Source organism: Chlorocebus sabaeus, chromosome 21 (genome assembly GCF_047675955.1).
Source record: "Chlorocebus sabaeus isolate Y175 chromosome 21, mChlSab1.0.hap1, whole genome shotgun sequence".
NCBI lineage: Eukaryota > Metazoa > Chordata > Mammalia > Primates > Cercopithecidae > Chlorocebus > Chlorocebus sabaeus.
Genome location: NC_132924.1, coordinates 123,771,748 through 123,798,416, shown reverse-complemented (window position 1 = coordinate 123,798,416; position 26,669 = coordinate 123,771,748). Strand labels below are relative to the sequence as shown.

Genomic DNA, 26,669 nt, shown 5'->3' with positions numbered 1-26,669 from the left:
CCCAGGCACAAGTCAGTCTATGTTGTAACACAGCTATCTGGAGAGAAGTGCTGCCACTTATCCTGCGGCACCCTCAGTTCTTCTCCTGGGTACTGACTCAAGTATCTCCCTGTACATCCTGCTGTATGGCCATTCCCAGACTTGTAGGAAAGGGGCAATGCTTACGCCCTCTCTCTGGGTGCATTCTGGCCAGTACAGGGTGTGGCAACAAGCTTTCTACATAGAATATTGATGACAAATGAAGAGGGCAGCTGGAAAAGCTACCTGATGGCTGGGCATGCTGGCTCACGCCTGTAATCCCAGTACTTTGGGAGGCCGAGGCAGGAGGATCACCCGAGGTCAGGAGTTCAAGACCAGCCTGGCTAACATGGCAAAAACCCCTCTCTACTAAAAATACAAAAATAAGCTGGGTGTGGTGGTGGGCGCCTGTAATCCCAGCTACTTGGGAGGCTGAGGCAGGAGAATCGCTTGAACTCAGGAGAATGAGGTTGCAGTGAGCCGAGATCGCGCCACTGCACTTCAGCCCGGGTGACAGAGCGAGACTCTGTCTCAAAAAAAAAAAACAAAAAAAAAAAAGCTGTCTGAAGGTTGGGGAGGCAGCACCCAGTAGGAAGCAAAGAGCTTTGTGTCTTCTCATCAGGGGCCTTGTGCTGTGCTGCTGAAAACTCAACCATACCCTACCAAGGGAAGGCCGAAAGAAAGCAATGCACACAGACCACCTAGGACCCAGCCAAACAGAGGGAAGAAAATCTCAGAACATGGTAAACAATGAGAAGAAAAGGACAAGGAGAGAGCAGAGCTGAGGGGCGCGCTTGGGAGGGCAGCAACATAAAAGGGGGAAACAAGACCACGCACACAATCTGGTTTATTGGCTCATCATACACACACACATCAAATATGTACACAAACATAAATATTCCAATGTACAAAGTTTACATGGGACTCACAGATCACCCCTCGTCTCTTTCATCCAGCACCCCCAAACTGGGCCGTCCTCCTATTTCAGGATGAAGGCGTGTGAGGGGCTGGCACTAGGAGGCAGGGATCTGGAGGAGGGAGAGGTCCTGCTCCCCTCTCCTCACAGGCACCTCCGAAGGGTCCTGTCCCTTTTCAATGGCACCTTAGGGCAGAGGGCTAAATCCCTCATCCCTCTCTGCTGCAGCTCAAATCCCCAACTCTCCTTGATCCCTTTGACTCTCCTCCCTAATTTCCTCTGCTTCGTCCTCTCGGCATGTCCCTGCTTGTCCATCTCTGTGTCTGTTCCCACAGTGCCTGCAAGGAGGATGGTCTTCGGGCCATGGAGTCCGTCTGGCCCCTCTGCCCTCTTCCTGGGCCTTATAGGAGGCTAGGACTACGGTGAAGCTCAGCAGAGGGGTTGGTGCCATTGGCAGGCTCTCTGTTGGGGGTAGGCACTAAGCCACAGCCCTCCCCAGGGCAGCCATGCTGGATCAAGATGTCTGCACACTCCTGGCTGCCGGCCCGGCGAGCATAGGCCAGTGGAGTCAGGCCCCGGGCATCCCGGCTCCTCACGTCCACCCCGTACTGTAGGAGAAAACACATGTTCACAGTTGGGGATGACATGGGAGGAGACAGATTGGTTGTAGGGGAAGAAAGAAGAGGTGGCTCTCAAAGAACAAGGCTAAGAAGAGTGTGGTCAGGGCAGGCTAGAGACACGTGACTCACCCAGATGAGCAGCTGTGTGAAGACAACATTAGCCATGGCACTGGAGAGATGTAGAGCTGTCCGCCCATCCCCGTCCCCATAGGTCTCATTCACCTCCTCCTTGGAGCCATGTGCCAGGAGCATCACCAACAGCCGCAGGTCATCTTCCACCACGGCCCGGAGCAGCTGCTGCCCCAGCGGCACATCTGAGCTTGGCAGTGGGGCCAGGAAGAGCTTCTGTTCATACTTGGCCCGTATCCAACGTTCCTTCTCCTCTCTGCAACCACAGGCCCATCAGGGCATAAGCCAAGGAAGGACACCAAGCAACGGGTGGGGCCAAGAAGGTGGGCAGGAAAGGAAGCAAGCACCAGGGGGAAGAAGGAAGAAACAGTGAGAGAAGATGAGACGGAGCAGAAAGGGAGGAGGGAAGCCTTGGAAACACCAGGCACACAGAGGGGCAGTGGGTAATGGAAAGGGGGGTGGGAGAAGCTGACAGGAAGGGACACAGAAGGGAGGCCCCCTGGGGACCGTGGGGATGTGGGGGCTGAGAGAGCAGGAAGATTCCAGGCAGGCCCGTGTTGCAGCTTATCTGGCCGTCTGAACTCTCTTGGATTGGCAGTGCTGGAACAAAGCGGGTGGGGGCCTGCACTGGGGGGCCATGCACTCCCCTATCTCCCACCCATTCTCCCCATCTCAGAGCTCCGGAGTGGGCGCTCTGCACCACACCATGATAGGGGCCCTGCGCATGCGCCTCCTGCTGGCCCCTGACCTGCTGATAACGCTCAGAAAGGGCCCGTTGTTGTGAGGCAACTGAGTGACAGGCACCAGAGCAGGAGGGGCACCCCCAAGGGGCCAACTGCCAAGCAGAGCAACGGACAGTTTTAACCCTTCTAAAACCATCACAGCCACTCCAATCTTCCCCATGCTGGGAGCCCCCAACGGTTCCCCCATTCCTGGCCAGCTCCAGGGTGCCATCCGCTCACCTGCAGGCGTCAGGTCCTGGCTTGGAGTAGCCACCCAAGGCCCCCTCCCAGACGCTGTTGGCGAGGGCATTGCCCATGGCAGTCATGACAGCCAGCAGCTCAGGCGGCCAGTCATCGAGGTCGAGGGAGCGCACCCGGGACAGGTGAGCCCCCAGGTGTCGGTGGATGCCTGAGCACTCAATGCACATCAGGGCACCCAGGTTCAGGCTGGCCCAGTCTGGATCTAGGCAAGGAGAGGAGAATGATATAGCGACAGCAGGCAGGCCACCAGAGCTTGGGACAACTACGGAAGTCTTCCCTGCCCTCTTCCCTGCTCCTTGATGCTTGCGAAGCTTTCCCTGGGCTGTCCCCAGCTCCCAGCCCCACCAGCCTTGCACTCACTAGGTGCATCGCAGTCGATACAAAAGCTGTTGCCACGAACGGTGCGGACTGCCTGCACAGCCAGAGCTGTGTTCTGGTTCCCCAGTCGAGTCTGTCGCACAGCAGGAGAGACAAGGGGCAGTTGGTCAGTCATGAGGCCCCTTTCAGTCCCACCCCAGCCAGGTGCTCTGTGTGGGCCCAGTCACTCTGTACCCACCTTGTCCTTGGCACTGCGGCAGCCTTGCAGGCTGGCAAGGATCTGGGCCTGCACACTCTGAACCCACAGCTCCCGCTCTTCCGCCGTTGAAGCCTCGAAGTGCCACGTCTGCCCGGTGAGGGACACCACCACAAATTCAAACGACTCCTCTGCCTCTGTTGGGGGGTGTTCATGCCATCAGGGCTCCTGGCCTGTGTGCACACCCAGGGCATGCTATCGCCACAACTCCACTCACTACCCTGCTCCACTGGCACATGTCCTCCCCTAGATCCTTCCCCAGCCACAAGGCCACACGCTCCAGGACAACTTGCAGGGGGAGGCCAGAGTAAACTTGCAAGACTAGTGTGAGCTCCCAATCCACCTTCCTAACCACCTGTGGAGCTTAAGTGAAAACAGATGGGGGGTGCAAGATCTTGGCACCCCTGGCACTGCCAGGAATGGGTGTGAAATCAGAGGGTGCTTCCCAGAGAAAGAGCTGAGTATCTGGAGAAGGATGCGACGGGGTGCTAGGAGGCAAACACTGGGAGAGGGTGGGGGAAGGCGGGTGTAGGCACCATCCGTACATGTCAGCTGCAGCCGCCTCATTTTGCAGCTCATTAAACCCAATATTCCTGACGGCGTCAGCGTGGGGCTCATGGGAGCTGGGCCCCTCCCCCACTGCCATGGCATAGACAGGCAGGAAGGGCAAGTGGATGGGGGAGAGGAGGAGAGGTTTTCTCTCGGACCTGGAGTATGTGAGCAAATAGGGGCCTGAGAGCATCTGTAGTGACAAGCACTGAGGGCTGGACTGTGATCCCAAGCAATGTGGTGAAGCTCTTCCAAGCTCTGCTCCCCCAGGCCCCAGAAGACAGCCGCATGAATCTCATTCCCAATGGTCACCGCCCCATGGGTGAACAGTTCCTAACAAGCAGTGTGACTGTGTCCTGGGGCCTGGGAAGACAGCACAGGTGCCTATGGTAAGGCCCCAGGGTGAACCCCAGTTCTGCCAAGGCCATCCCTGCTTGTAAGTCTTCACTGCATCTTGGCCCCAGGCAACCTCACCTCAGTGATGCCGACATCCCCTGGAATTTCTCCTCTGCTGGGCCCTTGCTCTCAGGGACTGTTAGCAGAACTGCCTTCCCACAGAAATAGAACCGGCGCCTCCTTCCCCAGGCACCACCACTGTGCCTCACCTTGCTTTTGACCACAGCCTTTGAACTACGAGATCTCCATGATCATTTGTGGGGCTCGGTCTGCCGAACCAGAAGGGAGCCCCCATGCTGTAAGTACTAAGCATCACTGTCGCAGGTTGGCTAGGCGTCTCTGCTCCCCTGACCCATACCTCTACCCTGACGATTAGAGCAGAAGTGAGGAATTATGAGTCTATAGAAGTGTTAAACTTATTTGGGAGCAAAGAAACTCCAATCACCAAGAAGAGGCAGGTTTTGAAGATACTTTGGGGAAAATCTGAGGAGCAGCAGTATAATCAACAGAGGAAGAGAAAGGTCCTATGGAAGAAGGCTTCAGGACCTGGAATTCCTTAGCCTAAGGAAAACTAAGGAGAGACTCAGTCAATCTGTACACATGTATTAAGCACCTAGTAAATACCCAGCACTTATTAAACTCAGGATGACACAAGAGACAGAAAACACAGGTCCTGCCTGAACATCTTAGAGGAGCTATTGATGTAGCAGTCTGCTGTCATTTACCTTCTTTAAGAATAAATGAAGTAAGCCCACATTTCAACAGAAAGGGTTTCAGTTAGCAGAAGAACTTTTCTAAGATACCAGGTCTAGATTACCAAAAGAAGTTGTAGAACTACTTTGATTAGCAACTACTAGAAAGTGCTTAATCCATTGAATACAAAAAAAAAAATAAGTGTTACTTTTAGGGTACTATCCCCAAGTCCCACTGCCCACCTCCTGTGCCCGGTTTCCCTCTGGGTCCCCCTAACCTTCAGCAGCACTGCTGGGGCCGTCTGGTCGGGGGGTCCCGGTGCTCTTTTTCCTCCGGTGCTTCTTCCGGTTGGAGTGGGGAGATGGGGGAGGATCCAGCTTGGGGCTGGAACTGAGTACCTCAGCTGGGCCACTGGCTGGTGAGGGGAGAGTTGGAGAAGTGTGGGAAGAAGGGAGGCAGAGGAGGGGAGGGGCACAGGGCACTGGGAGGAGGAGAGGACCAGTCCTGCCAACTGTAGCTGGGCCACACTCAGGAGAGCCAGACGGACACCTCTCTCTAGGTGAGGTCTGCCTGGGCTTCCCAGTCCCAAAGCTCCCCAGCCTTGGAGGAGGCAAATGTGGAGAGAGAGAGTAGGAAACTTAGGCAGAACAGGATGGAGGCAAAGGGAGGAAGCTGCCTCTGCAGCCTGGAGGGGTGGAAGGCAGCCCAGGGAACTCACGGGGAGCTGAAGCCCCAGCAGCTCCGCACCAAATTTATCCTCAATCACACTCCCCGCTCCTCACAATTAATAGCAGAATTAGAAACAATCAGGGAGCTGCCTAATTACTGTCAATTAGAGCGCGCTAATCAAGCTCCGTCTCCCACACCCCGCCCGGCGCTCACTACTAAATGTCAAACTTCATTAGAGGCAGACACGCTCCCTCCCTCCCTGCCTTCCTCCTTCCAGACTCAACAGAGGGCCCTCATGCAGGCCAGCACAGGCCACTGGACCGGTGAGCCAATGGAAGGGCCCCTGGCTCCCCTTCTCATGCGCTCCAAGCTCACTTCCCCCAGGGGTGGGCTGGGCGTGGATCAAGAGGTAGGGCAGATCCCTGGGCTGGCACCACCCAGCTCCTCCCTCAGCCCACGCTCCTGAGGCCATGGCAGCTCAGAGGCTGGGCCTCAGGGCTCCTACTAGGAGGACTCAAGGAAGGCCTTTGGGAAGCCAATTAGGGAAAGCACCCTTGGCTGGGGTGACAGTGGGGCACCCTGGGTCTTCCTGTCATTACACCATCACTCAGGACAAGGGCATGGAAAGGGCAAGGGACAAGAGAGTTGGCTCCATGCCCTTTTGAGCCTTCAGAACTGCTGATGGGGTCTGTGGTCAATGGTGAAAGTAAGAAGTAGGGTCAAAAGAAGACAAGCAGAGAGAGAAAGAGAACAGACAAAGGGGCAAACGGAAGAGCCCTGGAAGCAGGTGGAAGGGGCAGACGGGAGAGACGGTGGAGTCACCAACCCACCTAGGATGGGTGGAGGCCTATCTGAGGGGGGCAGCACAGGTGGAAAATGACCTTTCAGGACAACTCCACAGGGACCCCCCTCCACTCCACAGTAGCGGGTAAGATGCTGCTGCCTTCGGAACGTGGCACACGGCTTAGAGCGCCCAGCCTCCGACCTCCCTACTCAGCCGCTTCCCTGTCCCCCTGCCGAGAGGCTGATGAGCTAACTGCGCGGGGGGCTGATGGGGATGCGGGAGCCGCCACCAGCGCCGCCTGGGGACGAAGGGGAGGAGGAGCTGCAGAGGGCGGGCCTCTAGCGCTGGCCCTAGGCAGGGCTGCAGGCGATGGGGTCTCTGGGGAAAAGGGCTGCACGTGGAGGCTGGAGAAGGGACAGTGCCCCTACTCTGCTTCCAAGACAACGTCAGTACTAGCCCCGAAGCAAGGTCTCTCTGACAAGCCCTGGAGGGCCCAGCTGGGCCCCACCCCTTGGCCTGGACACTGTCCCACTGCAGCCTCCCAAGCAAAGAATGCTGCCCGGTTCCCCTCCTCTCTGTCACTGGGGCCCCAGAAAAGGTGGGAAGCAGCAGAGCCACCACTCACCAGGGTGCTGCATGCCTGGGGGCAGGGAAGTGGTGGCCTCACTCCACTGGTCGGCGCTGGAAACGGAGCAGGAGCGCTGGTGCAGCCCCTCAGGGCGCGGGCCAGCCCAGGCCGAGCTGCTGAGGGGGCGCTCAGAGTGCAGGGATGCGCTGCTGGCCGAGTGGGGGGCACCTGGGGGTGGGAAGGGTCAGACTGGGAAGGGAGGCCGGGCCGGGGGGAATGCTCAAATATACTATCCTAAAAATAGGGCTGCAGGGCAGAGCCGGAGAAATTCCAGCAGGGCACTGGTTCATCAGGTAGCAGGCCAGCTTCTGGGAGAGCCAGAGGCCGCGCAGGGGCCCTGTGTGCCTTAGGAAGCAGCCTGTCCCCAGATCTTCACGCCCTCCTCTCTCCATGAGCAGAAAGGTCTACAGCTCTGTCCCCTCACTGTGATCTGGGAGTAGGGAGAGGTCTCTGCATCAGAGATCTCCCAACTTGTGGAGCTGGGTGGTGCTGACGCCCATCTCTGCAGCGTTCCTTGTGGGGCTCCTCCTGGCTTGGGCCCCTGCACCCTCCATTCTAGTCCACATATGCCATTTGCTTTGCCTCAGCTTTACAGCCATTCTGATGAGAAATAACTGTATCAAATTCAAGTAATTATGTCTAATTAGTATTAGTAATTATCCTGTTGGGCTGGAGAAAATTAATCTTTCGTTTCCCATCAGGGAAGAATGGCAGAGCCAGGGGGAATCAAAGGCTCTAGGAAAGCCAAGGCTGGGGCAGGCGCGGCCGGCAGTGGAGGAGGACAGAGAGCGGCACGATTCTCCCACCTCACTCCCTGGCTGAGCCCCTGCTGGAGAGATTCTGGGAACAGCCATGGGGCCTCAGAGGCCTGGGACACTTGAAGGCCTGGGTTGGAACACCAAGAACCTAAGCTTCCTTCCCCTTCTTCAGTCCACCCAAGACTGAGACCAGAAGGAAATGGCCCTAGGAGGTCTAAGAACAGGGGGGCCAAACCTGGGGTGCTTGAACCTTGAAGCCGAGGAGCCAGCCGGGTGCTGGACATTAGTGAGAAAGCAGAGAAGGGGCTCGGAGCTGGCCAAAGCTGGAGACAGCAGGCAGAGGCCCAGCCAGGGGAAGGGCAGGCACCAGGCCTCACACCAGCCCTGCAGGCGGTGGGACTGAGGGGAAGCCTATGGGGAGGCAGCGCCGGGCTGCAGCAGCTGGAAGGGAAAGGAATGGCCCAACGTGTCACTGCTCTGCCACTGGGATGACGCCTAAAGGCAGGGAGCAAGTTTTATGTTCCTCTTGTATTTGTCACAACACCCCAAACACGACCAGACACATAGTAAGTACTTAGTCATATACGTGCAGCACTGAGGCTACAGGCCGGTCTCCATCTCCAGGCCCAGAAGGAACACACAGATGCTGCCTCTTCAGAATCCTGCCCACCTCCCCTCCTCCGCCCTCACAGGTCCCGCCTCAGGAAACCTTCCGGGGTGCACACTCGGTCCCTCATTTCTCAGACACCTTGCTTCTCCTCACGCCTGCTTTGGCCTTCCAGGTTCCAAATCGTATTCCCCCTCATCCCTAGCCCCATCCAAAGACATCACAGGCCCAACTTCCTCCTCAAGCCCCCAGCCCAAAACCCTGAGGGAGGGAAAGTGCTTTCCCTTTCCTTTGTTAATTCTCCCCTCATTACGCCTGCAATCCCACAATCAGTGTGCACTGTAATTGTCGAATTTGATGCTAATGATTAATGAATTAAACATGGAGCCATCAATTAGTCCTCGGAGGATAATTCTGCATAAAGCAGCGGATAATGTAATTACAGTAACAAAGATAATGAGATGTTAACATCGCCCGGTGAGCGAGAGACATGTGTGAGTGTGCATGAGGGTCGGTGTTGGTGTCGGCACGCGGCAGCGGGACGCGGGCTGGGTGGGCACCGTCCACGAGCTCCTGTGTGTGGGCGCTGTCATTACAGGAGCAAGAGCACGGGGCTGCCTCCTCCATGCCACTGCTGCTCCCAGGTGAGGGATGTCAGGGACAGGAACGGGACAGGACAGCGTCGTCTCGTTTCCCTCACTCTAGGGAAACAGTCCAGCTGTCCTCTGGCTCCCTGCCGTCAAGGAAAGGGACTCACTTGGGCCTGCTCCTCATTTTTGGAATGATAAGAGAAACCTCAAGCTGACCAAAGGGGCTCCTGGGGGCCGGTGCCAGAGGGCTCCCTGCAGCTCTGTCCCGCTCTCCAGGAAGAGCACTGAAGACTGCCTGTGACCTGCCATCAGGCCAGTGCAACCCCACAGCAGGCTCAAGGTCCCCCACTGGCATAGCCTCATGATGAGGAGTGGCTGGCTTTCTCCCCTTTGGCTTCCTTCCTTCCCTCCATCCACCTCACAGGCTTCCCTTCTGAGCTCAGGGTGGCTTGGAGGAAAGAACATGGCTCTTCAAGTCAGACACAATTCGGCTGAACCCTAGGTCTCCCACTTACTGTGGAATTTACAGACAAGTTTGTTAGCTATGCCAAGCCTCTGTTTCCTCATTAAAATGGGGACAGTAATGTCCACTTCAGAGCTGCTGTGGACCTGGGGCCTGATGCAGAGACATCCACTGCGTATGGCACATCTCAGCTGTGTCAGGCCCCTCCCCGGCCACTCCCCTGCCTTCAGCCTGGTCCATGGCGGTTCTGCGAGAGCAGGCCCAGCACACCTGTTTCAGGAGCCTTGCCTCCAACAAGGACCACACCTGGAGGCATCATTGCGCCTTCCTTCCCTCTAACCTGGGCTTTCTCAGCGGAGTTCCATCAGCATTTTGAGTGAGACAATTTTTTATTGTTTGGGGTCTCTCCCATCCATTCCAGGGGACTTCGTATCCTCAGCCACCTGTCCACTAAGTCTGTCACATCCTCCCCTCACTGTGACAAGCACAGGCCCTCTAGGGAGGTGACTCACGCAGCTGCAGACCTGTGCGACCAGGCGCTGACTGCTGGGACAGGGCACAGGAATGGCCCCAGCCTGGCAGGGTTTGGGGCTGCTGTTCCTGGGCCCAGGAACATGAGATACAATGGTCTAGGACAACGTCAGGGATACTGAAGTCTGGGGGAAAGCAGTCGGGAGTCAGCGGTTCTGGAAGTGAGGGAAACGAGTGTGGAAGGACGGACCCTGGAAGAGCACGGGGCCTGGGGGCCCGAAGGAGGAAGAATGAAGCAGCGCTAGGAAGGGAGTTCCTTGGGACAGGAGGCCTTCCGCCTGAGCCAGCACCATCAGTTGAAAAGGCAAGAACACGACAGCTCTTCACTGGAGTTTCCTGCCTCCAGCTCCTGTCTAAATTCAGTCCTCTCTGAGCAGAGATCCCACCTCTCACTCAGGCCTGAGAATATGCACCAGCTTGACCCCAGACAGCTCCGTCCCCTTCTGCCTCTCCCATCTCCACATGTCAACCTTGGCTGATGCCGGCCATGCACCCAGAGGCACTGCCCCCACCCATCGCCTGCCTCGGATCCGGATGCAGAGATGGGCCTCGGACCACCAGCACCACTGCCCAAACATGACACTACCTGGCCTCGTCTGACATCCAGATCAACTGCTGCTCTAGACATTTACTGCCACCTCAATTAACTCCACTAGGGCTGCATTAGGGCACATGTCTTTGGCTGAGGTGACCTTGAAGTGTGATGCTGGCCAGCACCCTGTGCCCAGGCTGAGAAGCAGCCAAACCCAGAATGCCTGCCTGGGCTCCATAGCAGCCACCCCACAGGCCCCACCTCAGCGGCCGCCTCACCTGTGCCCCCACCCAGCTGTGTGTTACTCCGCTCCACGGACAGCCCGTTGGCACGGGGGCTGGTGCCCGGGGCTGTGGCAGGTGTGGCTCGGGGCAGGCGCTTCCCTGGCACTTTCACCGTTGTCCGAAGCAGGTCAATCTCCTTGCCATGGATGTTCTGCATGTAATCCTAAGGCCGGGTGGGGGAGACAGATGAAGACCGGTTAGCAGCAGTCACTCCAGCACTGAGCCTCGAAGCTCCTAGGTCTCTCCCTGCTGTGGGAGGGAGGGAAGGCTCCAATCTTGAAAAGCAGGATTCTAAGCCACAGAATGTCTCTGAGTCTGGATTACACCTCGATCTCCACGGTGCTCAAAGTAGCTCTAGGGGGACTCTGCCAGGAGGGAAGTAGAGTTGGGGGTGGCTAAGGACCTGGAGCTAAGCGCTGAGGCTCAGGCCTCAGGAACAACGGCTTCGGAGGCAACAGCACAAAGCAGGCCGAGTGTTAGGCCATGCTGGGATTTAGGGAGAGCCCCTGGCTGAGGAGGGGAGCGGAAAGACTCGGGGACATGGATGACAGGGTGGCCACCAAGCACTGCAGCCCTCACCTGGGCATTAAGAAACTTCTAAAGTCTAGCATAGTCCCAGCCCTTAGGACAGTGTCTGATAATCAACACTCGTCGCACAGTTTAAAGGGAAGCCTCTGATTCTTTCTGCTGGACTTTGGAATACAGCAACAGGTGGTCTCACAGGTCCCACCGATTCCCTGGCGGCAGTCACTGTCATCGCCGTCATGTCATCTGCCTGTCGTGTGCAGGGTATTTAGCATCCTACATCAGTGTATTTATACATTCCACGTATGACCTCATGTAATCTTCACTACCTGAGGGAGACAGTGCCTGTTTTGTAGATGAAGGAACTGAGGCTTAGAAAGGTTTATCTGCCCAGGAACACACAATTAAACGGTAGCAGAGTCAGATTGAAGCCCAGCTTTTTCAGATTCCCAAGCCTGTGCCCTGTACGCAGGCTTCCTCCAGCCTGTCCTGGGCTCGGGACTCACCCTGCCTTCAAGTCAGGGCCCCGGAGATGGGGGGCCACTTTGTGCTTGGACTCCCCCTACCATTTAGGGAGCACCACGGCCGAGTGCAGGGAGGGAGGGTGGCGGCCTGCAGCTTCCTGGCCTGGAGCCCCCGCTGGGCCTCCTGCTTCCAGCCTCTCCTCCAGAGGCTTCCCTTTAAACTGTTCGACAAGTGTTTATTATCAGACACTGTCCCAAGGGCTGTCCCAGCCTGTTGCCTCCTGCTTCCGTGTCCCTGTCACTGTCCCTGAGCTCCGCGGCAATTCATAGCTAATGCCCTTGGTAAAGTGGCACGAATTCCTCTCCATGGGTCTATGCCCCTTCCTGAGAGAAGAACCTGGGTGGTGGTGCCAGATTTAACTTCTGACTGAATTACACTGATTGGACATAAATCTGCTCCTCCTTTCCCCTCCATGAGCACCTCCGGAATGTCTGCATCCTGAGGGCGGTCGTGTGAGTCTTCCCAGACACGGTCCTCCTACGCCAAGGAGCCCGGCCTTCACCTTTACCACTCCGGCCATCAGACGGCTTTCCCCTGAGGCTAGCCCTACCTTCTCACCCCGTTAGCTCCAGGGAAAACCCACACTGTTCTCTGCTGAAAAGAGCCCAGGGGGCCTGCTGCCTCTTGGGAAGCAGTGGAAGGGCAGGAAGTCTCACCAGGGCTCCCTCTGGGAGGAATAATGAGGACAGCAAGTAGACAAGGAGTCACCTGGTCCCTGGTCACTAAGAGAAGGTGAGGAGGTTACCACCTAGATGGAGGAAAGAGGCGCCAAACACCAGCCTCCACCTGCACTTCTGTGGCTGGGCTGGACGTCACCCACAGCTCCGTGTCACCAGGGGAATGGTGGAAAGGCCTGGCGTCAGCACGCGGCCTCCCTTCCCAGGTCCAGCCCTGTGGGTCTGGCCGAGCTTGCAGTCGCCTTCATTCTCAAGGTGGCTATGGCATCTTCCCAGGCAGACAGCCCTTCAGGAATAGGACCAGGGGAGTAACCAACCACAGCAGAGGAGCCACGCCTAGAAGGTGTGTTCAGGAAGGAGCCCCCACTCCCTGCCACTGCTGCTCCTGGCAGCCCTGGGCTTACCTGTGCCCTCCTGCCACCCCAGTCCTCTGTAAGGGACAGTACCAAATGCCTGGCCCCAAGCACACATGTGCTAAAGTCTTGGTCGTTGTCCCAGAACCACAGAACGACATAACCGAGGAATCAGTGAGCAGCCTCCCGCCCAGGCAGGCTCTCTTTTAACAACCGCTCGGCCCACACTTGGCGGAGCAGCACTCTGCCCACAGCTTGGGGGCTTGCCAAGGTGGCTGGGAAGGAAGCAGACCCAGGAGCCCCTCCTGCCCTCCCAGCGTACCTCCATCCATCCTTCTCCAGCACACTGGGCTGCACGCCACTGGCCCCACTGGCCCTCTGTCTTGCTTTCAGCCCACTGTCGACTAAATGACTTCACTGCCTCACCGGCTCTCGACTTGCATCCCACAGATTCAGCTTCCCGTCCCTGGTCCCCGTCAGCAGTCCCTGTACACAATCACATCTTAGATCGGCTACTACAGACAACAGTCAACAGCTGGCTGGGCCAAAGGCACAGCTGCACTCCCTCCTTAGGGGAGGGGCTTGGGCTGCTCTAGTTCACAAGGAGGTCACAGAAGCTGCAACAGTTTTTAGGCCCCACAACAGCCGTGGGATGCCCAGGCTGGGACATGGCAGGAAAAGCTGACCCCACGCCAAGAAGAAGAGTTGCACAGGTGGACTCCGTTCGGAGCTAAGGTCCAGAAACTGGCCTCAGGGGAAAGGATAGCTCAACTTCAGCATCTCTGATGGCACCAGCCAGGCACTCCGAATTCCCAGGGCAGGCTGGCGCCCACAGCCCCGGACTCCACACTCCCGTGCCCGGGCAACCCTGGAGCCTGGGCCCGGAGGAGAGCGGAGAGAAGCTTGAGGAGCAGCAGCAGGGATGGGAACCTCAGCCAGGCAGCAGCGTTTCCCTCCGTCAGCAGAACGGGGAGCATGGTGGCAGTGGCGGCTGCTCAGGAGAGCGGTCACCACGGCTGCCTTTATTACCCACCATCAAACAGCAATTTCTTCCCCAGCCTCCTCGCTAATTACCCAGCCAGCGTTCTCATCTCGTTTTATTACTGGAATTAACAACGAGTTCAGAGCGTGGAAAGCTATTAAGATGTGTGATTAAGCCACATTCAATTAGTTTCTACAAACAATTTAATTGATGTTGCAGATAGAATTAACAGAAGGTGATTGTGTGAATGGCTCCGCTGGCTGCAAAATGGGGGAGGCTGTGGCGGGCTCTCTTGGGCCAGGCGAGAATCGGGCGTGGGGCTCAGGGCTGGCCCATGAACTCATCCTCTGTGTGTCCTGTCCCGCCCAGCCCCCATCCATAGGTGAGTTACCAGCCCCAATGCCCTTGGGGCTCAGGGGAGACCCTTGCTGGAGCAGAGAGCCAGGCTCAGCCCCGAGTTCTGTCGGAGCCTCTGGAGTTGCTGGAGCTCCTTCCTCGACATGCTTCCTGCCAGGGTTTAGGGTTTGAAGAGCCCTAGAGAGAAGCGGCTGCTCACAGGTAGGGAGGCAGCCTGCTCACTGCTGGCAACTGAAGCGCACGCTCAGGTTGGAAGAAGGTGGCCAGGGGAGATGGAGGAGGCGAGGCAGCAGCCCCAGAGGGAGGGAAAGTGTAGTGGCTGGGGAGGGTGGCGTGGCACAAAGTGAAGCGGCCTCTGCCAGAGCTCCACAGAGAGCCGTGAGCACATGGAGCCACAACTGGCCATGCCTCCACTCGTGCTTTGGCACCATGTGTAGCCAAGTATGCTTTGGGGCCTGTGACAGGATCTGGGTGCCAGGACTTCCAGGCCTGGCCTTGCAGGGTGAATTCTAAGAACTCACACAGTGCAACAAGTGTGGCATGGAGGGGCGCTCCGGGGGGGCTCAGATGCCCACCCTAGCCCCAGGCAGGCAAACCTGGCTCCCTCCTTACTTGACAACACTCGCCCTGTTATTAACTCTTACATGACTCTCTCAGTCAGCCCCAGAGGGAGGTGCTCTTAGCAAGTGCAAAAAAATCTGGGTAATGCTCACAGCCAAAGTCATAGGTCCAAGGCTTAGCCACCAGCCGGATGACTCTGAAAAGCCACCCGGTTTTGGTTCCCTTTACTGAAACCAAAACCCAGCCCAACCCCACAACCCACCCTTTCTTCCACATCCCAAGACACCCTCTGCCACTCCTCTTCATCCTCGCTGCCTCCACTGTTGGCAGAGGGCACAGACAGTGCACCAAGCTAGGGTCACATAAAACAAGAGAGGAGCAGGTAAGAACCTGGCAAAGGGGGAAGGGGAAGGGCAGCTCCACACAAGTGGGGAAACAGACATTACAAACAGGCCCATTCCCAAGCTCCACCACCGAGATGGGCAGCTGGACATGAGCGAAGGGCACGGCTAAGCTGCCTGGTGGTGTCGGCCGTGAAACACCTTAAGCTGGGACTTAGAAGACTCTGGTGTGGTCTCCTGGCCTCAGCACTCCTACCTGGGACTTCCTGTCTGTGAGCGGCCGTGAAACCCTTGGAGCCTTTCGACAGGGAAATACTGGGGCTCTCCTTGTCTTCTGGCCCTTCCTTTAGTGTAGGGCTCTGTACACAGTAACAAAGCCTGGGGCCCACAAGAGTGCCCTTTGGCCTCCTACGATACTTTCTGCTTCTGTCATCAGCGCTTTTCCCAGCAGGCCTAGCGGCCTCTCTCATCGCCTCACAAGGACTCGCGAGCGGGACAAGGTCTGTGCCCGCGGTGGGGAGCGGGGGGCTCGAGCAGGAGCTCAGGAGCTGCCTGCACTGAATGCGGGTGCTCCCTCCTCCAGTCTCCCAGGTACCAGGCCCTGGCCTGTGGAGTAAGGCACGTTAGGAAGGCCGAGGGGCCGACTGGCGTTTTCCCTTGAGCTGACGGGGAGGACCATTGCCTGAAGATGGTCAGATACCCAGAAGCCCGGGAGGGCTAGGCCTTCTCTGCGTGTCTTCTCCGCAGGACTGTCTGGGCGGTGCTCTCGGGCCTGGGTGATGGCCAGGACACAGGGACCCAGCACCTCTCGGGTCAGGCCTTCCTGACATCTTGGGCGGATTTAGAGGCAGGCCCAGGGCTTCTTGGGGGGGGACGGGGGGGCACGCGCTGTGCTTGAGGGGCTTCACAGGAGAACTCATTAGCCCCACAGTGGGGTGGTGACAGAGATGGATTCCGGTGACAGCTGTGTGCTGGAGCCACGCAGTGAGGGGAGGGGAGGAAAGAAGGGTGGAGGGAGCTGCACAGGGGCCACTCCAGTCACCACAACACCCCCCAGCTGGGACACAGGCCACGCGGCCACCAGACCCTCCTAACCACAGACAAGGTTACCCTCACTCTCATCCCAGGAGAACTGTCTGAGGCTCCCGCCCATTCTCAACAGCCATGGGCCTCCACCATCCCAGGCCTAGGAACCCACAGCTCCCCACTGGCACTGCCCAGCTTAACACAACTGCTGGGCAACACTGGCACCCCGACTAGAAATTCTGTGGGAGTGGCTGAATCCCCCACCTTAGACAACTGGAAAGTCTGATATACAGCTTGACTGCCCAGAGGGCGAGGGAGGGGCCAGCCGGGTCTTGTGCATGTCCCAAGCTCCAGTGTGAGGTTCCTTCTCCAGGGATGATCCATTCGAAATCACTAAGGTCTGCTTTCCCCCAGTCCTGGAGCCTGCGCACATTCTGTTATCCTCCCTCTACCCCCTCCCCATACTCCCCCAGGAGACTCCTCCTCCCAGACTCACATGCAGGCTGGGGTGATAGGTGAGCAGCCCATTGTCACAGAGTGTCACGTACTTCTTCTTCCATTCCTTGTTCAGGGACTTGCCGCTCCGCTTCAGCAGGATCCCCTGAGAACAGAGGTCTGATCAGAAACCAGGAGCCAGCCCCGGAGGAGCCAGCCTCATAGGGCATGGGAAGGTCACGATGTCGTTAGGCAATGACCTCCTCCCTCCCTACTTCTCCTGGGCCACTTTGAGCAAAGCAGCCTTTAAGGACCTATCACTGAACTTGGGAAGGCCCCTTAGACCAGTCCTTCCCCAGAACTCAGCTCTCCCCCATCATCCCCCAGGAAGCAGCTGGACCACTGCTCTGGCAGGTGGGCATCTTCCCTCCCCAGTGTGTGGAGCCACCTCCACAGCAGAAGCCTGTCAGGGGTGTAGACCGTCGGGTGTAGATGATCGGAGGTGTAGACAGTCAGGGGTATAGATGGTCAGGAGTAGACGCTCAGGGGTGTAGACAGTGGCCATCAGTGATGCTCCTCCCCAAGAGTCTCCAAGGGTCAAAACAGCAGAGATTTTGGTAAGGTCCTGGCCTTCCACCCCCTATGGTAGCTCCATTAATAGGGCAGAAAATCCCCTAATTGTCCCAAGCATCCCCCAGACCACCAAGCCAGGCAGCAGGGAGAGCCAGCCTTCCCTCTCAGCAACCACACTTCCTGTGTAAGCCAGTGAGACTCGCTGAACGCAGAGGCAGGATGGCTAGAAGGACAAGCGAAAGTGCCACAGCAAGGAGCCTGCCCTGGGGACAAGGCCTGGGCCACAGCTGACACCCAGTAAACATCTGTTGGAAGAACTGGGGAAAAGCCCCCTAAAACCCTGGCTGTCAGATGACTAATGCAGGAGACAGACCCCACTAGGAAGATGGCAGGAGACGACGCTCAACCACAGCTGTGGCCTCCTTCCCAGGAGAAACCTAGTCCCTCTAGTGAGAACCCTATAAAGATGCCCTCACTGGCTCAGGCTCTCTCCCTCAAACAACACACAACAGCAATGGGACTAGTGTACTCTAAGGCTAAGGCCCTGGGGCTCTGGAGATGCCCTGGCTTCATCCGCAATTCCGGCCGCCCCCCTTTCCCCAACACACAGATCAAAGAAATAACCAAGTGTGAGGGATGGACCCAGCTCCCCGCCCCTGTCCCGACTCCCCTCACCCCACTGGGCGTGCTTGCCTCTCCCAGGCAACAGCTGGGAATGGGAGGCAGGGGTCATTCAGGACTAGGGAGTGCCACAGTGGAGACCAGGGGCAGATCCAGGACCAACATCACCATCCGCGGGCCCCCATCCTCCAAAACCCCCACCTCAAGAGGGCTGAGAAGAGGCAGTGCTCCCTGGAGACTTCAAGGCAAAAATCCCGTAAGAGGAAGAGGGGCACAGGTAGATCCACAAACAGGGGGCTGAGTGTGGGGCTCACCCTTAGCTGGGAGAGCAGAAAGGGCAGCACCCCCAGCAGGGACCCTTGAAAAAGCAGACTCTGCCCATACTTAGAGAAGGGGGCACCTAGAGAGGGAAGAGGCCCCAGGATGGCATCTCCTTTAGGAACGGAGAGCCCCGCCGGAAGACAGCCAACAACACGGGGACTAAGAGATGTAGGCACAAGGAAATGGCAGTCCCTTGTCTGCAGCTCGTGATCCTGACACCCAAGGGTAGGGGGTGAATACGGGATTCAATTGCACCTTCCTCCTCTAAGTTTTTCCTAATAGAAGGCTCAACCCTAGATGGAAGCAATTAGGGTAAAAGTGATTCCCGTTTCCTGGACCTCTCCCCTCCCCAACAGATGGGGGGTGGGTGGAGGCCAGAAAGGGCACCCACTTCCAGCGGCCCTAGCAGCTGTGACATCAGTTGCCGACTTTCCAGCACATTTCACATCCTTGCTGCTCCTCTTCCGGCCACATCAGGGCCAAATGCCATTGCCGGAGGTGCGAGCATGCGGGCTGGAAGCTGAAGTACATGGCCATGTGCAGACACATCCTGCTACCTGGCCCCCTTGGCCTGGGAGACCCTACCTTCAAAAGGGGCTTCCGAAGACAAGCGGCATTAAGGGGGCCTTCCACAAGGCAAACGGGCCCTGCCTCGTGGTCTGTGAAGGAGTCTTCCAGGTCGGCTGGGCCTTGGTGACCTGCCTCTGGGTGTGTTATTCCTGTCACTGGCCAGGGACCAGGTGCACCGAGAGCTCAGAAGCAGTCAACTATTCCCCCTCCGCTGTGACCCTCGGGCTCTGGAGATGCCCTGGAGTCATCCTCAATCCCCTGTCCCCGCCCCGCCCCCAACACACAGATCAAAGAAATAACCAAGTGTGAGGGATGGACCCAGCTCCCCGCCCCTGTCCCGACTTCCCTCACCCCACTGGGCGTGCTTCCCTCTCCCAGCCTTCAGCGGGACACTCCACGGCCGGCCCCGGCCCCGGCCCCCGCCCAGCTCTGCTCCGAGTTCCAGCGGCCTGGTACGTGGAGCCGCTCGTGGCCTGCGCTGCGCGCAGTTTCTCTTGGCAGTCAGGGTGGGAACGGGTCTCCACACCTTTCCAACCCCGACACGTGAGGCTCCTCCCTCCTCGCAGAGAATGTGATCGTGGCGGGGGGGGGGGTCCCCTCCTCCACCCTGAACGCCCCGGTCCTCGGCAGCGCCCTCCGCCGCCGCTGTAACGACGCTCCTTAGCCGGGGACGCGGGCGGAACGACCCGGCTGCTCAGCCCCGCCCTGCTCACCCGCCTGCTCACGGAAGCGGAGGGGAGGAAACCCGCCTAGCCCGCGCCTCTCCCCACTCCCTCTCCAAAGAAGCTACAGGGGTTCCTGCTCCCTCCCCGGCCGGCCGGCTGCGCACGGCGGAGCAGGAAGCAATCTGGGGCGGAATGGGAGCGGCGCGGAGGCGCGGAGGCGACAGCCCCCAGAGGACCCGTTCCCGCCGCCGCCTCCCTCCCAGCTCCGCCAGCCGACTTAATTGCGGAGTCCGGATTGATTGGGAATGCAAATGGCAACTGAAATGCAATCTCCACTCCCAGCAGGAGCTGGGGGGGAGGGGAAGGAACAGAACCGGGAGAACGGGACAGGAGGGCGGAGCAAGGAGGGGCTACAGATCTGGCGGGGGCTGGACAGGCGGCAGCGGGGAGGTCCCAGAGCGGGGAAGCGCCAGAAATGGCCACCAAGCTGGAAGAAGAGAACGGATGCGCCCCGCCCCTAGCGAGCGATCGTTACAGAACGGGAAGGAGCCGGCACCCCTTAAAGGGTGTCACTGCATCAGGCACAAGCCTCTGACACCTGCCCCCAGCAGGCGGCACCCCTCTGGGCTGTGCAGCTAGAGGGTCTTCGTACTGAGCGTCCCTGAGATTTAGGGGTGAAAACACCCAAGTGACCTGGACCCCAGGTTCAAGTTCACAGGGCTTCCTCCCCAACCCAACATCTCTCCTTCCTTCCCGTGTGAGAGACTCAGGGAACAAGTAAGTCAGCCCCTGATGACCACAACTCCCAGTGAGGAAAGGGAGCACGTACAACCCTAAGGAAAGTGGTTCCATTTTCGTAGTGAATTTGGTGAAGTGTGTCTACATACCCACTCACAGCCCACGCCCTCCCTTGCACTCCCCATCTCCAAGTAGGGAGCTGAGAAGCCTTTGCCCAAAGCACAGGGCATCATCTAGCAGGGGCTCCCACAAAGGAGGTGCCCGGAGAGAGGGGATCAAATGAGCAACAGGTTTGCAGGGTCTGATTCTGCCCAAAGACACACACACACAGGCACTCCATGAACGAACAGAGAAGCCTCTGGCTGCTGTCACTGTGCTCTTGGCTTTTCAGGGGGCCTCCCAGTAGGCTGGCCCAACTGGAGTGGTCACTGTCAGACATAAATGCAATGAACATTTCAGGGAGGGGTGAGTGGAAACAATACAGATCACTGCATGGGACCCTGTGGGACCCTGCCCTCTGGGACACTACCCAGCTTGGGACTCTTCATTCTAAATGGACTTTTGCTGGGGGTCAGAAACCCCCAGCCTTAACGAATGAATCCTGGTCACACTGACTGGCCCCTCCTCACAAGCGGTCACACTGCCCATGAGTCCCAGCCCAGGAGAGCCACACCTGACCGCAGGCCTTGCCACGCTGGGCTCAGGTGCTCTGGCCACGTCAGCCTCCTCTGTGGCCAAAACCTGGCAGTACAGCTGCCTATGTACGTGGCTTCTCCAGCCACCAGATCCCAAGAAATCCTGTGCCAACTGCCCCTGTCCTTATGGGCACCCCAGCCCCTCAGGCTCCTGCCCACACACCAAAGACACACCTCCCCATTCTACTCCAGCAGCTCTGGCTCAACACACCAGAGAGACGCCCTCTGTGGGGCAATGCCGTGTCCAGTGCAGGAACCCAAGACCAAAGGTCTGGAAGAAGGCAGGCCCAGTGCTCCCAGAACTGACTAGAAAGGAGGTGGGAGAGGTGAGGAGGTAGTCTCAACTTTTTTCTTTAAAGACGATCAGAGGCCCTTATTAACAAAACCATGCCAACAGACCTAGCGCTGGACTAGCCCTCAGTATCCCCTTCCACGCAGGCTCCTCGGGTTGCTCATTTTCCTTAGCCACTCAACCCTCTTCAGACCCAACTCCAGAACCAGCGGGACAGGCTGAGCGCCTGGCTGAACACGGCAGGTAGCTCTCTGCTGCCCTCCGGTGGTGATCAGAAGGTTCAGGCAGATCTGGCGGCCAGAAGTTGGCGGCGCAGGGAAGGCAGCTTCTCAGCGGAGAGCCAACAGGACTCCGCCTGGGAGGGTGGTGCTGGCCTCTGATGCCACCTCCCCCTTGAGAAGAGGCCCTGGGAAGAGCCACATTCCTGGGCCTCATTCTGAGCCCTGGAGCACACGGGAAGAGAAGCGCTGACCTGCTTGATGGGGATGGCGCGGCCGCTTCCGATGCTGTCCACCTTGCACTCGGCGGCCTTCTTCTCCCGGTCCAGGTCAGCACCCTTCCGAGACTGGAAGAGAAAACAAAAGGCGTGTTAAAGAGGCCCAGGGTCTGCTGAGAACTGCCCACCTGGACTTCCCGGCCTCCCTCCTGCCTCCCACCTCCTGGGCAGCCCTAGCAGTGGGTCGGGCCGGGGCGGCGGGACGGGAAGGAACTGAGACCACGAGTATTCCAACGGGTTTATTCTTACACACGGCACCATACAGAGCAGCACAGGTCACTGAGCCGGGCCCGCCCCTTACAAAAGAGCAAGGACAGAGAGGCCAAGGGCGCGAGGAGCACGCCCGGGGCGGGGGCATAAGAGAAGCAGGGGCAAGGAGGTGGTCGGTGGGGCTGCTGGTCGGGAGCACAGGGCGCGACAACCGGGAGCGCAAAGTCCACAAGTGAGCGGGCAGATGGCCCATCTGCGGCACAGACACCACATGGCACGTGGCACCGAGCGCGTCGGCGTGGCCCAAGGGGCACAGTGGATGGACAGAGAGAGGAGAGAGGCCAGAAGAGGCCCTGCACCCTGTCAAGCTCCTGGGGCAGAGTCCACCCGAATGCGGATCCTAGGAAATAGGGGGAGGCCAAAAAGAGGGGGCAAGGCAAGCGCGGCGGCGGCGGCGGCTTCCGGAGCAGGAGCAGGAACGGCAGAGGTCCATGCAGGAAGGAGCAGAGGAGGGGAGGGGCAGGAAAGCGCCCCCCAGGAGCAGCCGGGCCGGGCGGGCTTGGACTCCCCCGCCCCTCTGGGCCTCGTCGCGCTGGCCAGCGCCGGGCGTGGGGCAGAGCTGCCTTCTTCTCCATGCAGCGAGCCTGCAGCGTCCGGCCGGGCCTGGTCCCCGGCAGCCCCCAGCGCGGGCTCCGGCGCTCCTAGCCTTCCCTGGGGGTGGGGTTAGTTACAAAGGTTCCCGTGGGTCTCTGGAGTGGGGAGCTCGGCGGCCGCTTCTCATCTGAGAGCAGTCCCAGGGCCCGGCCCGCCTCCGGCCCCGCACAGGGGGCATGTCCAGAGGTGCTGTGTGTCACCAACTGGTCTTCTAATTTGGAAGGAGTTGGAAAGGCCTTTTTGTTGATGAAAAGTTGGAAACAGTGGCACATATCTGCAAATATCGAAAGAATAAAGATTTTGGCAAGTTATACTCAAGCCCCGCACAAGTCGGTCAGCACCGGTGAGGGCAGAGACCCAGGCGCCTGGGGAGCGGCGGCAGCGGAATGAAGAGGAGGAGGAGAAGGACGAGGAGGAGGAGGAGGAGGTGGACGAGGAGAAGGACCAGGAGGAGGAGGAGGAGGCGGCGGGCGGCAGCGGCACCTGCTGGCCAGACACAGGCCAAGCATCCACCTCAGCAGGGGATGGTATGTTTGCCACAAGGCAGCCCAGGCGCCATCCCTCCCGTTCTCCCAGGCTGCCAGAAGCCAAGGGCAGAGCGAGGGGATACAGGGCCACAACTGCAGTGTGGGAGAAAGCAAGGCCAAAGGAAACAAGGAGAACCGGGCAAAAGAGCCACCAGAGAGCAAAGTGCCACCCAGCAGCTCCGCAGGTGGCACCGCCCCATCCCCTCCTAGGCTCCACGGCCTGAACCGCCACAGCCCTCTGCCCCTTCGGCCCAGGGAGGAGGAAGGTGGATGGGACTGCTGCCACCGGGTCCCCAGACAGAAGAGCCGGTTGGGGGGAGTGGGGTGAAGCCCACCCCAGCCAGATTGTGAGCCAAGAGGCCCCAACCACCAGAGGACCCCTGGGAGCCCAGAGGGGCACCTCCCCATGCGGACAGGAACTGGGGCAAGAGCAGCAACAAAATGAGCACATGAAGTCACAGGAGAGACTGGAGACAGCACAACCATGTCCAGTGGGGGTCACTAGCCACAGAGCAAGCAGGACATAAGGGGCTCGCCCTCGAGCAAGCATGTCGCTGCTGGGGAGGACGATGAGGGAGAAGAGGGGAGGCCCCAACAGCAATGATGAGAGGGGAGGTCCCAAGATACACCCACAGAGACAGACGCGTCTTGAGGCTGCCTCAGGGATAATGGTGCAAGTGAGGTCACCACGGAAACAATGGAAAGAAAATATAAGGTCGCCGCTGTGAGGATGGAGAGAATGGAAGGGCGAGAGGGAAGGCCGTGCCGTGAGCAGCCAGGATGGAGGGCAGCACAGTCGAGGCAGGCAGCAGAGAGCACAGGATGGCAGGAAGCACGGGGCGCAAGGGAGGAGGCCGGGGGCTGGGCAAGGGTGGAGGAGAGGGTAGCAGGGCAGGGGAAGGCAGGCGGTGCCCTGGGGTTGCTACAGAGCTCGCCAGCAAGGGGAAGGGGAGATTAAGAATGGAACTGAGACAGAGGATGACTGAGGCATGATGCCAGGGAGCAGGGTGCCCAGGCCCTGGCGGCAGTCACTGTGGACAGAGGCACCCAAGGGCCCCGCAGCAGCAGCAGCAGCAGGTGTGGGCTCGAGCAGCCCGCCCTCCCCGCTCTAATGTCTCAATGGCCATGGACAGAAAGGAGAAGCTGCGCATCTAGGCAGGGTCAGGGCCGGGCAGCTGCAATGTGTGGCAGAGCCGTCAGCACAGAGGCTCTGTTAGCATGGATGGCCGTGAGGGCAGGTGGCGAGCTCGGGACGGAGGCAGGCAGCAGGGAGGGAGAAGTGAGCTGGGCAGGCAGAGGCGAGGATGAGTGAGCAGGGCTTGGAAGCGCCAGCTCTGTCCGGGCAGGGTCCGGAGATCTGGCCGGGCTGGCCGCACTCAGGCCCAGGCTGAGAGCCAAGCCAAGCCCTGCTCTTGGAAAGAGGCGCATGGAGTGACGCGGAGGGGCGGGCACTCTCGTGACAACCCACAAGGGGGTTCACCCACCTTTTTCTGGCCCAAGACTCCTGGAACATCCAGCCAAGCCCGGCTGGAGGGTTAGGATTTGGATGGGCTCTGTGTGTCACACATTGGGAGTGGAGAAACAGCAGGCCCTGGGGCCTGAGAGCCAGGGGCCACCCTCAGCCGGGCCAGCACAACAGCCCCCGGGTGTGGGGTGTGAGGTTTGTGAAGGGTGAGTGAGGAGCTCACAAGGAGACAGGACAAACCTGAGAGGGAGGAACGAGGCAGCGTGGTGAAGCCCAGGAAAAGATGGCTAAGCCTTTGTTAAACCAATCACAGCGGTGGGTGGAAAGCATGAATTTTCCCCTCGGCAGTGGGGTAACGGAAAAAGAGCCGGAAGGCGGACGGGGAGGCCTGGGCTCTGACTCTAGCTGGGCCAGCTAACCCTCTGTGTCGCCTTGGGCAAACAGCCTTCCGGCCGCCGGTTCATTAGCTGTTGAATCAAAGGGGGTCAGGGGAGTTAGGCCAAGTGAGTCCAAGGATACCTTCAAGCTGACAGACACCCTAAAGGGGCCTAGGAGAGAGGAAGGCGGCAGGGAGGGTGAGTGTGTGCGGCAGAGGACAGGGAGGACTGCAGGGACAGGGTGAGGGCCACTACTGGAAGCCCCTTGTGGGCGTAGAGGAACAGTATGGAAGACTGAGGGCACCGGCAAGGACCCTCAGGAGCCGTGTGTATCTGAGGGAGAGACTGCAGGTGCCGTCTTCCTGACTTGGGGCTGCCCACGCCCCTCCTGGCTGGGAGCTCGGCGCTCAGCCCTGCCTGTGCAGCAAAGGCGGCTGGGCGGGGGAGGAGGGCGGTCACGTACCGTGAAGATGTTGGAGCGCCGCTTGGACTGCTTGCGGATGGGTGTGGGGGTGGAGGAGGCAGCGATGGTCTCGATGCGCAGCTCCCGCTGGCTGATGCTGGGGGTGGAGGGGACTGAGGACGAGTAGTCGCTGAAGGCGCTGCCGCCGCCATTCGTGGCCTAAGGACAGAGAGGGCTGCTGAGGGCAGCTCTGGGTCAGGGAGCGGGACGGGCACCAGGCGGGTGCCAGGAATCCCTGTGCTCATGGGGGCCTGGCCGGGGCTCATGGGCAGCAGAGGGGTCACTAGCCCCTACAGGCGGTATGGGAGAAACATTCACCTGGCCTGGAGGCCAGCAGGATCTACTGTCAGCTTGCCAGGGCTGCCCCACTAGGGCAGCAAACCCTGGTCCTGGGACCCCAGCAAGAGCGCTTCTGGCCAACCAGGGAGCTAAGTCAGAGGCACAGGCTGGCAGGCGAGAATCAGCTGCAGAGCCTGGCAGTGAACAGACTGGAGTCCTAACCTGCAAGTGGTCTGGAAGGAGGTAGAGGGTCACCCCGGACAAACTCTCACATTCACGGATATATGTTTAGAGTGCAGGAGGCCAGGAGGCGGGAGCTGGGAGCCGGGGGTGGCCCAGGGCACTGCGGGAGGCTGAGGGTTGTTCCTAGCATGCCCGTGGCAGGGGAAAGGGATTCCAGGACAGCTGGGGCAGAGAGAACAGAGCGACGACTCCCAGTCAGAGTAAGGTGTAGATGTAGAACAGAGAAGGGAAAGAAAGAGAAAAAGACAGAGATCACAGAATGGAGAAGAAACAGTATGGCAGCTCCTCCAGGACTCAGGAAACATGCACGGCACAAGCAGGTGGCCTGCACCGAAACTGCCCTCACTAGAGCGTGTGGCCTGCCCAGCTGCCTCCCTTGAATCCTACCCTGTACAAGAGGTGCTTGGACGACTGCCCCTCCACAACCTGCCCCTTGGGACAGGGACCACTGCAGAAGTGAGCTGCACAAGTCCCACTCTGTCGGTGTCAGGCGGGGCGGCTCAGAGACAGTGAGAAGGACACAGCCCTCCTCCTCCTTTTTCCCACGTGGGAATGCTACCGCCTTCTCACAGCCCTAAAGGGGGGGTCCCTGAAATGCAACCAGGCTGTCCTGGAACGCCAGCTGCAGCCAGGGCAGGCCTTGAAAGATGATGGCCATTTGCAGAGATAAAGTGCAGCGGCTGCTGTGTTGACCACACCATCTGTGGGTGGCCCAGGACTTTCAGCAGAGGGCATCAGGGTAGGGAATGCAGGCCGTGGAATGGTGGAGAGCAGACAGAAGTGGGGAGTGCAGCGGGAAGGGTCAGGCACCATGGGGCAGGGATGAGGCCAAGGCTATGGTGCAGGCTAACTGGAATTCCAACCAATGTTTCCAAGCCACATGCAAGGCTGGGAGGCCAGAGGAAGGTGGACAGGTGTGAGCAGGAGGCCAGCACAAGTGGCAGGACGCACAGAGGCAAGACAGACATGGCGGA

General features: G+C 59.0%; 1 protein-coding gene across 9 annotated transcripts in view; it reads right to left on the bottom strand.

Annotated features, from left to right (window-relative positions):
- Window positions 1-847: 847 nt before the first annotated feature.
- AGAP3 (ArfGAP with GTPase domain, ankyrin repeat and PH domain 3) overlaps window positions 848-26,669 on the bottom strand; it is a 59,022-nt gene continuing 33,200 nt past the window's right edge. For 2 of the 9 annotated variants that reach the window (XM_007983492.3, XM_007983489.3), the window contains exons 8-18: window positions 25,174-25,332; window positions 21,454-21,546; window positions 16,568-16,672; window positions 10,719-10,887; window positions 6,957-7,127; window positions 5,156-5,293; window positions 3,223-3,377; window positions 3,027-3,117; window positions 2,646-2,868; window positions 1,684-1,939; window positions 848-1,542 (exon numbers count right to left, since the gene is read on the bottom strand). In XM_007983492.3, coding sequence (XP_007981683.1) covers window positions 1,336-1,542; window positions 1,684-1,939; window positions 2,646-2,868; window positions 3,027-3,117; window positions 3,223-3,377; window positions 5,156-5,293; window positions 6,957-7,127; window positions 10,719-10,887; window positions 16,568-16,672; window positions 21,454-21,546; window positions 25,174-25,332 — 1,767 coding nt within the window. In that variant the 3' untranslated portion in view covers window positions 848-1,335. Of the gene's footprint in view, window positions 1,543-1,683; window positions 1,940-2,645; window positions 2,869-3,026; window positions 3,118-3,222; window positions 3,378-5,155; window positions 5,294-6,956; window positions 7,128-10,718; window positions 10,888-16,567; window positions 16,673-21,453; window positions 21,547-21,701; window positions 22,616-24,573; window positions 24,782-25,173; window positions 25,333-26,669 lie in introns of those variants that run through there. The other 7 variants (XM_007983493.3, XM_007983491.3, XM_007983494.3 and 4 more) reach the window with 5 other exon arrangements.